Below are 18,144 nucleotides of genomic sequence, written 5' to 3'. Positions count from 1 at the left end.
AATCATCTAGAATAATCTAATAAGGAAATATTAAATATTAACTTCTGTTTTGGCTATTTTGTTATAACAAAGCCACATGTGCAAAAGATTCAAATAAAAAACAAACTTATATAAACCAGGAGCCCAGATAATTTCAGCTATTCAAGAATTAATTTTACTTGAGTGCGTCAGATGTTCCTCTTACTGCATGATGGACTGAAATGGAATTAAAGATGAACAATGAACCTTACGACTAGTTACCTAGAAACAAATTGATTCTAGTCCTCAAAACTAAAAATGATTTCTGATAACACTACGTCATCAAGAACATACTTCAACAAGAACAAACTGAACCAGAAAATTACCTTTACGGCTACAGAGCTCCCAAGTGCCTGGCCGTTTTTATCAACATAAACCTGTAGATCGCCGTCCCAGGTGACAACCTCCTGCTTCAACTCCGTGAAACTGAGAACGTCCTGCATCTGGTCTCTCTGTGACTGTTCCTCTGTTTGAAGACACCAAGTATCTTTTGTCGGATGATCTTGTGTTGTTTTAGGCTTGATGTGTTCTTGTACCATCGGAAGCTCTTTAGGCCTATTGGGATTTATTGCCCACTCTTTCTTCTCCATGATCAGATCTCTGGATCTGTGGATGCTTTCTTGAAGTCGAACTCCATCTTCAACCAGTGTCTGCAGGTTTTCTGGACCTGCGAGGCTGGCCAGAAGTCCAATCTGCTGCAGTGAAGCATTTGATTCCTCCGCTTCCAACTGCAGCTGCTCGGACAAATCCTGTCCATCAAAACAGTTACATGAAAATTAAATTCAAGCAGAAATTGAACAACAGGATTAGATTTTATGTTGATATATTTTTGTATAATGGCTAGATTATTCACCTGGATTGTTTTGAGAACCTGTGGTGTATCACATTCAGTCAATGTGTTTAGGACAATTGTGATGGTCTGGATAGAGGACATGTGTTTTGCTATTTCAGATGCCACCTTAGCTTTAGCAGCTACTAGTTGTGTGAAAACTTCACTGGTCTCTGCAAAGATCTCCTTCACCTCTTCCATCTTTTTCCTCAGCTGGCTCTCAATCACCTTTACAACAAATCATATTGAAGATCTTTTTGTTGAATCATAGCATACCATCATCACAACGAATCACAAATCCGTATTATATAATATTAGTATACTATGTATTAGTATATCTATATAATATATAGAATTAAATAATTCTGTAAAACAGCACATTGTGTTTGTTGGTGTCCCTGAGAATCACCTGAAGCTCCAGCGGAAACTCTGGACTCTGCAGCAGATCCTGAATCTCTAAAGATCTACGATGAAAACGTTCAATGTTGCCTTCCTGAGTCCTCAGCTCATCCTGCCAAAAAAACAATTGACACACGTGCTGTCAAATGTGTCAAGCATGTTCTGTCTTGTATTACAATTACGCTTTGCACAGTGTATTGCAACAAAAACAAATGTACATTTTTTTCCATGAAAAAAGTTTGCTTGGGGGCTGTACTGTATATTATATTGATACTTATAATATATTAAACATTAAGATCAATCTAAAAGTAATCATTCCATACCGTAGCTATATTTAAAATGAAAGTTTTTACCTGCATGGCAGACACATCTTGCTCTGTCTGGAAGGGGTGTGTCTGAGCAAGTGACTTCATCTTTTGGGCGGTCCAGCCATCCACCTCTCCGGCCAATAGGAGGAGTTTTTCCCAAAGTGAAAACCCAGCCTTAAGGTTTTCCAAGTGGCAATCTGTCTTCTCAGTGACCTGTAATAAGAACAATTATAGCTGGTTAATGGTAACACAAGCAGTGGTACATATAACAGAACATATGGAGTAAAATATGGTGAAAATAGGGGAACATACATCAAGCCAGCGGTCCATTAAGGTGTCAGCCTCACTCTCAAATGGGGCGTCTGCGCAGTCTGGGTTCATTTTTATCTGAGACTGCAGCTGTCTGCACACAGCTCTAAACTCCTCGACCCCGTCTCCAAGGCCATTCAGCTCTGATTTTATACTGGTGACCTGGTCATGCATGCACACACACATAATTTAAACAACACTAAAGTTCTGTCTACTTAACATTTGTATATGTTTTATTGTGCAACATCTATTTCTGATGTAATTGAACTAAATACTGTATAACATATTCAATAGTGGAAAATACATCAAAATTATAAGTCTAACTTTAAAATGTATGCTTTAATGTATCCTTCTCACATTTGCATACTTTGTTCAGTTAATAAGAATAATTTATGTAGTTATTTCTTATTTATTTGAGTTAATTAAGTCGTTTCATGTCTATCCTTGAATCAATTCTAATCAAGGTTGATGTTGTATATAGAAAGTAATTAGTAATAAGTAATTGAATACTTTTTGGAGAGAGTAATTTGTACTGTAATCTAATTACACTATTGAAAATGTAATTAGTAACTAGTTATAAATTACTTTCTCAGAGTAACTTACCCAACACTGCTCGTATATTACTTTAATATGTTAAAATCTCAGTCCCTCATTCATGTTTTAAAACGAAAGGCGACCGGGCTTTTGTGGTGGCAGCTTCTAGGCTCTGGAACAGTCTTCCCCTCAACATAAGATCTTCTCCATCTATTTCCTTGTTTAATTCTGCTTTGAAAACCCATTTCAATACTGTATGTTTTAATTCTGTTTGAGGGTGTAAAATTGTATTTGTCCCTTTGTTTTGTCTAGATTGATCGGGTATGTCTTTAATTTTGTTTTATATTTGTTGTACAGCACTTTGGTTGCAACTCCTGTTGTTTTTAAATGTGCTTTATAAATAAATAAACTAAACTAAACTAAACTAAACTAAACTAAACTAAACTAAACTAAACACTATGCAGCTAACATCGCCATCTACAGTCCACCAAGAATAAATACCACTGAGCCTGGATCTATTCTAAAGAGTATTATCCCTGTACCTTATTGATCAACAGCTGTAGATTGTCTTTGCTCATGTAAGAGGCCTGATCACCGATAGTCTGCTCAGCTCTCTGCAAAGTGCAGCTCAAACCATTACGACAGCTCTGGAACTTCTTCAGGAGTTCGATCAATGTGATGCACTGTTCACGACTGTAACAAAAGCGTCATTAAAAAAATGAATACTGGCCGAAGACAAGCTCGGCAAGTTTCCTTCAAACCAATGACTTTCCTCCTCACCTCTCAGTGACTGATCTGTGAGCATCTTCCCATAGCGTCTGCAGTTCACTGAGACCTGTGTCTGACGTGCCTGTATGCGCAGATGCATCTCTCAGATCCTGAATCTCAGAGCGCAGTGCAACCAGTTTACACTCTGTGTCTGTGAGGAAGCGCAACCTGAGAGAGAAAGAGAGAGCGAGAGATGTACTACAGAGTCAAACAATGTGTTGTGAAAAGTACACCAGAATCAAGTCTGACATTAAAGGAATAGTTCACCCAAATATGAAAGTACTTTTATAGATGGTTTCAGCGGCAACAACATAAACAAACGTTTTGTGGCCCAAAAAAATCTCCACAAAGATTCAGTAAATGTTGAGTAGTTTTAATTCACTTTAATACAATTAATATAGAATTAAATATTCATATAAATTAAAATAAATAAATTAAAAAAATTAACCAAACACAGACTGGAAGTTAACTTCGGGCCAGGCACGTGCGTCCGATGAAATGGTCTATAATTTACTATAATTTCAATAATGTTGAATCTCATTGGTTCAACATTATTGGTCTTGACTAATTGTCACGAGCCACATGACTTTGTGACTTTGTCACGAAACATGCAAGTACCGATGAGATTTGACATAGACCAGTGTATTAAGTTAAAATACGACGCCGTTACCACGAATTTGCGACATATTTATTGCTAAATATAACTAATAATAGTTAATAACTATTATGAATTAATTTTAATTGTAATAAATTAATGATTAATATTGATATGTTTTGATATACGTTTATGCTTTTTATTATTATACATTAATATATTTTATTATTAATTCATGTATATTTTAATATAATAGCTCAAAATATTAATACATTCCTCTCAAAATCTATTTTGCAACAAAAGACATTTATTAACCCACTGGATTTATTTGCATTGTTTCTTTGGATTGATGGGTGTACAGTATGTGCTTTTTCAAGCTTTGCCATGTTGGCCCCATACGATGATAGCATTTTAATATAAATTATTTGTCTATGTTAAACTGAAAAAAAAAAAACTGTCGGCATCTGGAATGGCATGAGTGTGAGCAATATATCAAATTATGGTTCATTCTTCCTTTAATGTAAGTTTGATAAAGTCTACGACACCAAAACAAAACAAAGGCATGCACATCTTTAAGTGGGTGCTCAACCAAATAAAAACCATGTCAAAGAAGGCCATTTACCTCTGTTGTAGAGCAGGAAGTGTGGGCTCCTTCAGCACGTGTCTTTCCAAGGCTGCCAACACCTCTCTCAGCGTGACCTGAAGAACCACCATCTTTCTACCGAACGACCTCTCTCTCTGCTCTCCCTCCTCTCTTCCTTTCTCACCTTTTCCTGCTCGCTTCGGCCCTTCAGTCGGTCTGGCCTCGACCTCATTCGCGCGCAGAACCATAGCTGACACTATCTCATGACAGCTGCTCGGTTCATCACCCGAAGCTATTCTCAAGCAAGCGTCATCGAGAATTCGGTCTAGCTGAACCGATTCCTCACTGGCCTGATGAAGGCTTTGCTGGATGGAAGCCGCAGTGAGGTCTTCATTCACCTGTTGGATATGGGATAGGAAGTTCTCGAGAGCCACCAGGATCAACTTAATCTTTTTAAGATGCTGTTTGTGTTGCTCCAAGCATAAAGAGCGGCTGTGGAGAGTTTGCTGCAGATGGGACTGGAGCTCGATGTGACTCGGATCATCTGAACCTTTAGCATTATGAAGGCGATTGAGCTCTTTGTCAATATTTTCCTCTAGACGCTGCAAAAAGAACAAGAGATGCGTTTGTAAAATGAGTATGCACATGCAAAGTACATCAGTTTACGCAAACATACATCAAATATCAAAGACATTTCACAAGGGACAGTTCACCCAAAAATGTACATTTTGTCATTATTTACTCACCCTCAAGTTGTTCCAAACCTGTATGAATTTCTTTGGTCGATTAAACACAAAGAAAGATATTTGGAAAAATGTTAGCAACTAAGATTTCTTGGCCACAATTGACTACCATAGTAGTACCATAGACTACCAAGTTCTGTGGCACCTTTGACTACCATTTTAATTTGTTCTACTCTGGTAGTCAATGATGTCCCAGAAATGTCAGTTGCTAACATTCTTCCAAATATCTTTCTTTGTGTTCAACCAAACAAAGAAATTTATACAGGTTTAGCGGGTGAGTAAATAATGATATAATTTTCATTTTTGGATGAACTTTCCCTTTAATGTTAATATTTTTTTTATAGGCTCTTTGTGTAAGTTGTAATGAGGAGAAAGTAACTGATGAAATAAGATAATTGAGAAGCCATTAACATAATTTGCAAAAATGTAAATACATTTAGAGAATCTCATACCTTTAGGTCTTCATATAGAGTTTTGCTTTGATCAACAGTGAAGCTTCTAATATTAACAGGTTTCTGACTGATTTGATTTAGCTGATCAGAGATCAGTCTGATCTGAACGTCCACTGATTCCAGCAGCTTTATGGCACTTTCAAGAGACTTTATTCTGCACAACATATAAAACAACATTAATTACGGTATTTCTTTATTGAAGAGAATCATTGTAATTGTATGCGTATTGTGTCTCACCGGGCCTGAATGCAGATCTGCTGCCCCCTCCACTGTTGAATGAGTTGAGATCTCTCCTGCTCCATGTTGCAGCCGTCCTCCTTAAGCTGTGAATACTGAAGCTCAAACTCAAACCACAGTGCATCCGTCTGCTCCTTTAGAGCCTAAACAAACACGCACTTAGTCATTTTATGTTCTGTATACAAAACACATCCCAAATGCAGTGTAGGAGACTGACCAGTAACTGCTGCAGATAACTTTTCAGAGAGTCAGTTAGGATGCTGGGGCTGCTGCTGGGGTTGATGGGAAACTCGGATCCTATCTGCTGATCGTTCCTCAGCAGCTGTTGCTGAAACACTGACCTTGCATCACTGTAGCTGGAGTTTAAGTAACAAAATACTTCAGAAAGTGTTGCCTTAGTATTATGGTAACAACTTTTCTATAAGCAGCAAAATAAAGTTCACCTGATCTGTGCTTCCTGTGGAGACACCTTCACTTCCTGTGCTGAGCAGGGGTGGACGATGGTCCTCTCAGGTATCAGTTTTATTTCCACTGTGGTCGTCTGGACAACGGTCTATGAAAGAGCAGCGAAAGCACCATTACAAGTGAGATCAAAAGTACCCAGAACGTCCAAGCACACTCTAAAGCAGTCCTGGCCAGCATGAAGAGATTAACCTAAAAAGACATAAGAAGGTCAACAACAGCCAATCAGGGCTAAGATGTTCTCACATGGTTCATCTCTGTATTTGGCTACAAGCACACTCATCCATGCCAAGAAAACGTGCCATGTTAACACTGGCCAACTATAGAGTCAATAGATAAGGGTACCCTGCAAGGATATGTTGTTATGGATTTGATTTAAACACTGGCTGGTCATAAAGAGATATACACACTGACATACAGTATAAAACATGAGCATGTGTACCTGTGATGGGCTAAAGCTTTGTGATTGGTCATCAATCAGTGCAAACTTTCCCAGTGGGGTGCAATCCTGGACAGCTTTCTCCCTGCTGAAAACACACATGTTGTTTTTCTGCCATTACAGAACTTTCCATTGACTTCTATTGTGTTCATAAAGAGCTCAGGATATTTGACAGTTATGTCACTTAACCTACAACTAAACCTCAAACATGCCTTTTGGCCTTTTTTCATTTTCATAAAAAAAAGATATAGTTTGTTTATTGAGCCATTTTACGCTAATGATCAATGCTGCTTTCCCAGAGAGAACATTTAGTACTCAAAATGTAACATTTCACATTTAAAAAGAAATACTGGTTGCAGTTTATCATCTTACCTGTCCTGGCATGGTGTGGAGTCCGAGTGGTGCTGTACGGTCTCCATCCTCTCAGTGCGTGTCCTCCGGTGAGTGGTGGTGACATGAAATGTCTCTGAGGGCTGCAGACTCTCATTCATGCTTCTCAATGCTTCTAGATGCTCTGAAGACTCACCTGCTGTGGAACAGACCTGAGGATTGAAACCACAAACCTTTATTCAAACAAACTTGCGAATAAAACACTGCAACAATAGGCTACTTAATAAATGAATATATTTTAAAAGAATAAAGAAACAAAAATAAACAAATGTTGGAAAATTTGACTGCACACCTGAATAACAGTGCTTATGTGCTGTTAATATTCCTTTATCCAGTGACTAGAGTTTATATCAGAGGTGCATATGGCTGCTTGGAAACTCAAATATGAAAAAATGAAAAAAGTATCTTTATCTGTAATATTTGAATAGCCTATATTTCCCTTTATGTCCATGTACAAGGCCCAAAATGTTGCTCCAAAAAGCACATTTATCTATAATAAAAGTATTTGAAATCACACAGTGTGTTATTAATGTCTTACAAAGTAATAGCTGTGTGTGAGAAAATAATATTTCAAGCTTATTTGGCAAAAAACATTTTTTTACGAACACAAACACTAATTATTACCTGGGCAGGGTAAAAAAATGTAGATTCTCCGTATTCTAATCATTCTCAATAAAAAAATGATATACATTTGAATCCCTTATCGATTCCTAATGTGTGTGCTTCAGATGATGTAAATATTACATGTAATTTGAATTTAGTCCTGAAGATGTCACTATTTTCACTTTACTTCAAATAAAGCCCGAAGATTATGATGGAATTCTGTCCAGATAGAGTAGAGACTTCATCCGTTTTGATTTTTGAAAGCTGCTTTATTTCTTAAAAACGTTTCAAGTTGGTATTAAATTTCATTGTTGCACATTATATCTTTACAGTCTTTTGCAGTTTGTGCTTATCTTTTGTGTATTGCATGTGCATGTTTATGATTTTATGAATCTTGTTTTCAATTTTTATTACTCCAATTAAAAGTATAAAGAACTTAAACATAATTGTGTGGGCCTATTGTTATTGCAAATGTGTATTTCAGAAATATATATAGCTAAGTTGGAGGTTTTCAGTAAACAGCGTTTATATTTAAAGTCCCAGTGAAATTAAAAATGACAATTCTTATTTTTTCATGAAATATTGCAGCGTTAATAGTAAATAGTTTATCAATGTGGGTCATTTTTTTAAATTCATGTACCCTCATAATCTTCTGTTAAAATCTGAAAATGCACTTACGCCCTGAAATGACTATCCATCTCAAATGACGTAAACAAGACAGCTTGGCCGGAGCATCCATTAACTCCTCCCCTTCAACTGTCAGTCTGCTGCCAGTTTCATTTCAAAATCTTGATAACTATTGATATATTGATAACTAACCGATCTTGTATCAAAATTGTAAAAAAACATAAATCAAAACTCCAAATTGGTCTCAATAACCAGCCCTACTACAGTATTTCTACATATGGAAACACATCAACTTCAAGTTCTCACACACTTATCATTTCAGAAGACATTTAGTAACCAGATATATGTGCTTTTCGGAGCTTCACCATACTGATACCAACTGCATTCATCAAATTACCAGATTTTTTTGTATTCAACTGAAGAACGCCATTACTGCTGGGATGGCATAAGGATGAGTAAATGATAAAATATTAATTTTAGGATCAACACATTTTTTTAATGATGCTTGATAACTGCTAGTCATTAGAGAGGAATGTTCACAACATATGATTATACAGTACTCTATTGCTGAAAGGCAAATATCAGAAAAAAATCCTAAAAAATCCTGCCCAAACATGCATGCAGTCAATAAATTATACTTGTTAGAACAAAATAACCCCATTAACTAAAGTTAAGAGAGGTAAAGCAAATGATGAACATTCCTTGTGCTATGTGCATGTTCACACTTGCTGAGCAAAACAGAAGCAGAAGCAACAGTGTGCACATAATGCAGTTAAAATCACAAGCAGACACATGTGGATTAAATACCTGCTGGTTGAGCACACACTCTGCATGAGATGGGGAGCTGTTAGTTTTAATCTGACATTTCAAAACAGGCAGGTTACACCCCGAATCAGGCGAAAAGGCTGCTATCGCTGCACGGACCGCCTAAACAAAAGACAAGGCTTTGGATTTAATCTAATTTTATTTAAAAGATTACAGTCTTTCTCTGCAAAAGTATACAAAAACTGGGTATAAAGTATAAACATACAAGTTTTTCACAGATATACAGTACTGTAACTCACATTAAGCATGATGCGCCATACAACTATTTCCATTACAGTTAATGGTAGACTTGCTTTTGCAACAAATCGAAAAGACACTCGGTACTTGTAAGTGGCATTTAAATCTGAGCAGATTGCAAACATTGCCTAAACCAAATCAGAGCCCTTTACCAATCCTGCCAAATCCAGTTAGTTAAAGGAACACAACAACACTCTTAATAGGTTTATGTTATTTACTATCCTGAATATCATGCAGTGCTAAGTGGGCTATATCCTGTCATACCTCCCACTGGGCCTTGACCGACTCGGAAAGGAGGTCCATCTCTTTGAGTTGGGCATCAGAGCAGAAGGCATTCATTCCTGTCACTGCCTCTAGAAACTCCTCCAACACAGCCGGCCTGAGAAGCCATGATGCCGCCTGTGGAGGAAAAAAATTACATGTAGCTATTTCCACAAAATTAAAATCAAGTTCTGCATAAAGATTAGTAATTACATTTATAGTGGTTTGAAAAAATGTCATATGTCAAACAAATTGACATTCTAATGAAAGCTGTTTAATTTTATGGAGCTGGTGGCCCCATAGAGGCCAACATAATGCACACTTTCAGTCACCAAATTAATGAATCACGGCTACAATGGCATTGCTTATTAAAACCGTTCGCATGATGCCATTCATTTTAATGGAGAGCTGGCGACTTCCGGCGACACGCGCACAAGCAACCATTGGCGACTGGATGGGGTGTGTCTAGCGACACGACAAAGTTGAGAAATGTTTAACTTTATGCAAATTAGGAGCGACAGCCAATAGGAGAGAAGATGGGAGCTAACGTGATTCTTCTCCCACCAGTAGTGGGAACACCCACTAGCGACCTAACCGCCAGCCCCCGTCAATGTTGCACTGTTTCAAAGCGCTATATAAATACAATTTTATTGAAATTGAACAGTCGCTTGTAATGTGAACAAGGCATAAGGGTGCATATTCGTACAATATTTATTTTTATGGCCCCTTAAGTTAGAGAAAACCATCAAAATATGAGTTGTATGGTACAAAACAGACAAAACTTTAAATTTCTGGTGTAAGATAATAATTTGACTAATGTATGTGAAAAACTACAGTGCATAAGGGAATATGGGTTTTATTCGAATATACACAAAAATGCATTGAAAAACAAAAAAGCTGACAGAAAATAAAGAATACATTGACTACACTTTTATGTGTAATTTTTCATTTTATTTTAAGTATTTTTTGATGATTCACTTGTTTTTGATTAAAAAAAGTCCCTCTCCTGGCTCTTCCTTGTCCTTGACTGAATAAGATTGGCACACATGATGTAATTTATTTTGCCAAACCGCCTCAAATTCTTCTCAAAGCTGAGCTTCAGTTTCCAAATTTATTTAATATATTTTTATAATATATTTATATGTATTTAATATATCTTCGCCTTGAAAGTATAAGGTTGTATCTTTAGTCAAAATTGAGTTATTCACATATTTTTATTCTGTGTCAACTTATCTCCATTAAGTGATGTTTTTTTCTTTATGTTGTGTACATTTTGGGACCAAAAGGTTTTATCTATAAAGTCAAATGGAATGCAAAAACTTTGAAGCTCAATATGTAAAAACTGCTCAGAACGCAGATAGAACCTTATTATTCCAAGGCGATGATACATAAATAAATTTTAATTTATTATAAATATATAAAGGACAAAGATATACATTTTCCAAAGTTGGACATCACTTTTGGCCACTAGAGGAAAGCATCGCCAGACCAAAAAAAAAACAATTGAATAAATGTTTGTATGCTTCTGCCTGATAATTTTCAATTCAAAACAATTAAACACATTTTGAAAGGTGAAATTGTCTCACCTGCTTTCTTCTGACTTGTTTTTTAGACAAGTCTGTGTTACTAAACACAGCGATGACTTCCTGTATGTGTTCTTGTACGCGGTTTTTGGCTCTTTCCAGTCTGCTCTTGGCCAAAGCCTGTGCTCTGGCATACACTTCATTCTGTAGTGGAACATGAGGAACAACTCGCTGCGTGGGTGGGACACTTTGTTTTTTTGTTTGCCCTTTTCCCTCTCCCGGTGTTTGTGATGGCTCATGAGTCTGTGGAAAGCTTAGACCTTTGGCCAGAACCTTTTGCCTTTGGTGTGGGGTGGCCAAAAAGCGTTGGGCTTGCAATTTTTGAGGGGTTGTACCAGAGTGTTGTTCACTTGGTGTTTTAGGTGGAGTCACTTTCTTGAGTCCAGTTCTTTGGCTGGACGTAGGTGACGAAGACTGTGTTTGTAATGGCTCATGGGGCAGTGGAAGACTGTGACTTTTGGACAAAAATCTTTGCCTTTGCTGTGGGGTGGCCAAAGAGGTCTGAGGTTGGGATTTTGGTGGAGTGCCAAAGTTTTGCTCGAGTAGCATGGTGCTTGGGTTGGATGATGGTGAGGAAGGAGTCTGGAGAGATTCTGATGATGCGGTGATACTGGTTTGACCCGAGTCTACAGAAATAACCTGAACATCCATCTGGGGTTCTATGCGAGTTGTCCTGCCAACAACAGATGACAGCAAAGGTAGTTTGACCTCTGTCTGTTGTACCTGGCATATGGCTTTTGTTGGATCTTTGGGGCGTTCCTCTAGAAACAGAGGACTGGTAACAGTGGGAACTTTAGGTTGCATGCTGTCGGTGGCCTGCAGCTGGGTGTCCAACTGAGAGGAATGACTTTTGGGGTTTTGAGGCTCTACCGGGTTCTCTAAAGAAGGTCTGCTGGTTTCGGAGAACATTTGAGCCTGATATTTTTGAAAGGTTCCAGACTGGGGCTCAGGTTGAGAATATGCACGCACGATAACTTTGGCAGGTGGCTGGTCGCCATCAGACTGTCCTTCACGCTTCACTCCTTGACAACTGAGCATCTCAAAAGCCTCCTAAATGACAGAAAAATATACAATGTAGTGCATTTTTAAAAAACCTGACAGCTTTAGTCCCCATTCAATGTAATTCATTGTAAAATATAACCAAGTACATTCTTCAAAATTGCTACTTTTCTGTTTCACAACATGATCATTTTCATTCTTGGATGCACTTCCACTTTCAGCATTTCCTGACTCATACTGGTCTGCAGTAAAACGCAGTAACTGTTTACCTGACACAGTAAGACAGTCCGCTTCGCCCTGTCCTGTAGGCCTGATGCATTGAAGTAAGGCAGGGGACAGCTCTTTTGCACTGACGCCAACAGAACCTGCAGATCTTCAACTTCTGTCACCACTTGTCCCTCTAGCTGTAAACCTCTGGTGATCAGCGCCTGCATAAGCAAACATAAAAACAGTGTAAAGGCTTTATTTCAATCTAACATATGGATGCATGAATCAGAACTACAGAATTTGTCTCACTTTAGCCCTGGGATGTGGCCCCCGTTGTCCCCTACGTTGGCATTCTTTAAGATGAAGGCAGACCTCTTGGGCCTCTGTGCTCCAGTTTTCAAGCTCGGCCAGTCTGCCTTCTAGAAGAGACGATGCTCTCTGCAGTGATTCACACCCTTGGTCCACACGGTTAAGAGTCTCTAACATCTGTCAAGAAACATGGATGTTTAGTAAAACAAATATTACACGGATAATAGATACAATACAGTTGAAACGTTTTGAAACACATGAATACAATGTTTCTCATGATTTTGAAAATCTTTTAACCCAAACGTATGTTTAAATGTTTGAAAAACTTTCGTAGACAAAACAATATAATTGTGCCAACATAGACATTTCTTGTATTAGAAACTACATTACAAGTTTACAAGTAAACATATAAACATACATATATAGTATAGTACGATTTTGCTAATTCTAGGCCACTTTGGCGGCTACTTTAAAAATAATTTCTTTTACATGTTTTTTTCTCACAATTCCAACAGTTACAATTGTGTTATTATATAGTGTTGACGAAGTTACTACTATGGTAAAATGTAAAAATATACATATATAAAGAATGACTACAAATCAAAACTTTTGAAAGGTAGTGTATCTATTTCGGATTGGAATGTAAGCTCACCTCTGGAAGAGTTTGTCTTAGTTTTTGAAGAGTTTCTTCATTGCAGTCTGGAGACGGAGAGAATGAGTGCAAATCTATCTCTGCCGTCTTCTTGACAATACGCTAACATGGAATGAAAAAAAGGGTAAACAACAAGGACAAAAAAAAGATGCCGAATGCAAAAGAACAAGAGATAAACAAGGATCACAGCAGTATAATTACCTGGAGATTCTTTCTGTATTTGCGTAAAGGTCCAGACGACATCTCCACTGCCTCTCTAAGCACCCAGCCTGTTTCCTGCATCAGGCCCTGAGCAGCTTGTACACCCGGGACAGCACAGATGGGCTGAGGGACTGCCTGAATACCAAAGAATTGAATACAAATGTCATTTTCTTATTAAAAAACATAGAGGTTGTGGGTTTGATTCCCAGGGAACACTGATTAAATGTGTAGCTTAAATGCACTGTCACTTTGGATACAAGCATCTTCCAAAATACATACATTTTAATTTACAATGAAAAAAATGAAAAAACATAATTTTACTGTCATTTTTTACCAATTTTCACATATAATGTCGAAAAAATAATCATACTGTTTTCTTAAATACGGTCAAAAACTGTCAAATCACAGAAAAAGACTGCAAATTTACACGAAAACCTTGTCATTTTACGGGAAAAACTTTTAGAGTAATTTCCATCTATTTATGGGATTTTTTATAGTCTATTTTTATATAATAAAACATTTATTTTTGTGCCCCAGTCGCAAAAATAACTGTGTATTGTTAGTCTCTGTCTTTGATGCCACACCCACAGACCTGCCCTGATCTGTTGACAATTTCATATGTTTTAATGCATGCTGCACTCGATAATGGAAAGCATTGCCTGAAATAACCAGTTCCTGTCCGATCTTGGCTATAATATGCCAGAATAATGACCTATATATGCCACAGTTAAGTCTACACAATACAATTCAATTGTTAAACAATCTTTCTTTAAAATCAACAAATCAATCAATTCAAGGGTGTGGTAAGTTAAAAAACAAAAAAGCAAGTGCACACCCTAACAAACAATAACCGCATACAGTATGGTGCAACAATACTCTAGTGTTTTAAACACGCAAGTTATAAGCACCAGCACATCCGTTTTTATAGTCGAAGAAAGTCAACAAATCTGTTTATTCCATCCAGTGTCAGAAGCTCAAAGAAATGTCTTTACAAACTCACAAATTTGGTCCTTTTAATAAAGTCAGCCCACTGCATGTTGAGTCTGCTGAGCTCATCAGACACAGAGCGGCTGGTGGAGGCGTCACACATCTCCATGAGAAAGTTTCCCACCTCGTTCAGCTGGGCTTGACGTGAACTCCATTCAGACAGGCTGGAAGACTCCTGCTTATAAATAAGGTCATGTGACAAATAAATGCAAAGAAACCTAACAAAAAGCATCTTCTATACTCTATACCAGGATAAAAACTAAAGATTTTAAAAATGATTCACACCTATAGAATGGCATGGCACAATTGAACATATTTTTCGAAAACAGTACTGTGGCTCCGAAAAGTATCAGTAACACCTTTGCTTACCAATTAAAAAGTGTCAAATATATAAATAAAATATAAATAAATATATATAAATAAAAAGTCAGTGAAAACCCAGCTGAAGTCATACTTTGTTGTGATATTTCTACATAAAATCATCCTATATAATGCAATATAATAATATAACCTTGATTTATTTAATATTGACTGAGTAAGACCATGTCAAAGATAGAAATCATCGTGAAATTCATGGTTGAAATCAAACTTTGATGCTTTTGATATCTCAGAATTAGTTTTGAGACTTTAGCCTGGTTTTCACATAATGGGACACAAATATATCTTTTATTTCATGCTGTTGATCATTTGACCATTTTAGGCATCACTTGATGTCAAAAATAAAGAAAAGTACACAAACTGCAATTTCATGTTTTAAACAGAGATGGCGATAGAGGGACAAAAGTTATTGGTTGCAGCTTTTCTTATTTAAAGCAATGACAAACATATTCATACATTAACTCTAATTATCCGTTACACTTTTAGGGGCCACGTCTACATCTTTTTTTCATGTTGTACCTTTTGTAGTTCCTCCTCCTGCCCTAACCAGACCTGTAACAGACACAGGCAGTCTTTGTAGGACTCCCAAGCAGCCACCACACGTTCCATGGTGCCCCTCACCACCTCTGTGGCTTCTGTGCTCAACCTCGCTTCATCCTCAAGTTCTTTTACTTGCTTGTTCACCGCAGGCGAGTCTTCAGCTGGAGGAGAGCCGGAAGTGAAGGAACAAAGCAGACGTAAGTTAAAGAAAGTCTGAATTCACTTTGGTTTCATTAAAGCTAAGGTGTGGCAAAGTTGATCTTTAAACTCCCAGCAATGCATTCTTACCTAGGGCTGCTTTGTTTGTGTATGTGACTGCTGTGTTTCTCAGCTTATGGAGTTCGTCTTTTATCCTCGACACCAGTCCTTGCTTGTCAATGGTGTCCTAATGGACATATTGTAAAGAGATAAGAGACTGAATATTGTTTTTAGCCTGTTTAGATATAGCATGACTAAACTCTATAGGGTCACATACATGCCAGTCCTGTAGAAGAGAGCATACAGACTCCTGAGAACCGTAAGGTCCTCTCCACAAGGTCAGTTTTGACTTCAGACGTCCCAGTAGGTCATAAACATGATGCATTTGCTCTCTGTACAGCAGCTTGATGTCGTGGTACTTGGCTACCACTCTGGCACTGGTGAAACTATGGAAAAGGATGGGGACCATATGAGAGCAATAACAGAAACTGAAGGATTGCCCTGCTGTAAAGACCATCATGAACCTCCATGATGGTTCACACTGTTATTGGTGGAGCAGCAAAGTTAGTTATTAGCTAAGTTAATTGACCAGAATGGTCTTTCTGATGAAGATGGTTGACCAAGGATTCAGGGACAGTTCCCCAAAACTGAAAATGCTGTCAACATTTACTCACCCTCTTGGCATTCAAACCTGTATGACTTTCTTCCGCAGAACACAAAAGAAGATATTTTGAAGAATGTTGTAACCGAACAACGGCAATACCCATTGACTCGCATTGGTTTTGTGTCCACACAGTAGAGGTGAATGGGTACCACCGTTGTTCAGTTTCTTCATTCAAAAATATCTTCTTTTGTGTTCTGCACAGGAAAGAAAGTCATACAGGTTTGAAATGACAAGAGGGGGAATAACTGATTTTTGGGTGAACTATCCTTTTCAGAAGCCTAAAACTGGCATGCCAGCATCCCGTGTTAGTGACCAGCTAGCAAACCATCATGCTGGTCCACTCAGCAGAAAAAACAGAGCAGATGATTATGCCAACCGTCTCTTGATCTCATCCAGTTTCTCATCAGGCACCCGAGGAAAACCATTCTCATCTGTGTTGCGGTAATGATGAAGGGTGTCCGAGTGTTCACTTATGTCCTTAACGAAGACCTGCGGAGACAATAAATAGTAAACACACAACAAAGTGAACAACATTTTAATAATACACATTTCAGCGTGAAAAACATCAGAACACTGACTTTGAGTCGCTCTTGCTTGTTTCTGGCATCTCTGGCAGCACGGGCGTGATCTTTGGTGTCACTCTCATCAGAAAGCACCGCCTCCATATGCTGAAGCCACTGGCCCAGTCTGTTCAGAGGGGCTGGCAGACAAACATCTAGCTCTGCTCTGTACTCGTGCATCTGTGAAAAAAGTGATGAAGAACGTAAGATTTGACCGATAAGATGTTTATGCACATGCATGCAAGTAAAGTTAGCAAGTAAGATTTTCCATCTAAACTGATTGAAAATCAATGGCTCATAAATATTTCACTGGCACCACCACAAAACTATACTTTTTGCAAACTATTTTTAAATAGTATGTGTAAGAACAACATCTTTTTAAGAATCGTTTTTCAAATTAAATTTGTATTGTTATTGTTATTTTGAATTATTCTTTGTTTTATTTTATGACTATGTATGAATGCTAAACACTATTATACACTTCAACTGTAACAAAAAAATCATGTGTATATTTTGTAAATTATTCGTTTTCTGGTATATTTTATGTACATGTCATACCTGTAAGTGCACTGTCTGGTGTGCGGACACACTCACTCCTGTGTTTTGGTTGTGTGACAAAGACGATTTGATTTTGTAGGATATAATTTGTGTTTTACTTGATTTTAATGTGTTCTTTTTCCAAGTGTTATTACACAAATAAACATGTACTTGCTCTAAGGATAGGATTATGTTTAGGGCTGGTTGCTAGTAATTATGCACAAATTAGTGTTATTACTATAGTGAAAAAGCTTTTATAACAAAGACACTGTGACAAAAAGTTACTGTGCTTCTGTAACAGGTGTATCATAAATTGTACTTGCAGTTTTACGCCCAAAAATGACAATTCTTTCATTATTTACTCAACATCATGTCATTTCAAACATGTATGACTTTATTTCTTCTGCAGAACACAAAAGTAGATATTTTGAAGAATGTTGGTAACCAAACAACACTGCCCCCCATTGACGTCCATTTTACAAAACCACTGAGACATTTCTCAAAATATATTATTTTGTGTTGCACAAAAGAACGAGTCATATACAGGTTTGGAACAACATGAGGGTGAATAAATGAAGACAGAATTTTCATTTTGGGGTGAGCTATCCCTTTATAATATTTGCAGGTATGTATGCATAATTCACGCGCTGTACAAAATGTAAGATGTGATGACCGACTCTCAATAAATAACGTTTGTACCAGTGACCTAC

General features: G+C 37.5%; 1 protein-coding gene across 1 annotated transcript in view; it reads right to left on the bottom strand.

Annotated features, from left to right (window-relative positions):
- Positions 1-18,144, bottom strand: part of LOC130565982 (uncharacterized) — a 98,506-nt gene that overhangs the window by 70,825 nt on the left and 9,537 nt on the right. Inside the window, 27 exon segments of the mRNA XM_057353185.1 lie at positions 345-767; positions 872-1,075; positions 1,257-1,358; positions 1,600-1,767; positions 1,867-2,025; positions 2,940-3,090; positions 3,178-3,333; positions 4,383-4,945; positions 5,539-5,692; positions 5,776-5,918; positions 5,993-6,131; positions 6,219-6,328; positions 6,680-6,764; positions 7,049-7,218; positions 9,104-9,223; positions 9,623-9,757; positions 11,206-12,252; positions 12,471-12,629; positions 12,718-12,894; positions 13,370-13,471; positions 13,571-13,705; positions 14,571-14,735; positions 15,455-15,636; positions 15,764-15,860; positions 15,951-16,119; positions 16,714-16,826; positions 16,916-17,077. Coding sequence (XP_057209168.1) covers positions 345-767; positions 872-1,075; positions 1,257-1,358; positions 1,600-1,767; positions 1,867-2,025; positions 2,940-3,090; positions 3,178-3,333; positions 4,383-4,945; positions 5,539-5,692; positions 5,776-5,918; positions 5,993-6,131; positions 6,219-6,328; positions 6,680-6,764; positions 7,049-7,218; positions 9,104-9,223; positions 9,623-9,757; positions 11,206-12,252; positions 12,471-12,629; positions 12,718-12,894; positions 13,370-13,471; positions 13,571-13,705; positions 14,571-14,735; positions 15,455-15,636; positions 15,764-15,860; positions 15,951-16,119; positions 16,714-16,826; positions 16,916-17,077 — 5,490 coding nt within the window.

The sequence above is a fragment of the Triplophysa rosa genome, linkage group LG15 (assembly GCF_024868665.1).
Source record: "Triplophysa rosa linkage group LG15, Trosa_1v2, whole genome shotgun sequence".
In the NCBI taxonomy this organism is placed as follows: Eukaryota; Metazoa; Chordata; class Actinopteri; order Cypriniformes; family Nemacheilidae; genus Triplophysa; species Triplophysa rosa.
This window is presented reverse-complemented; position numbering and strand designations above follow the sequence as displayed.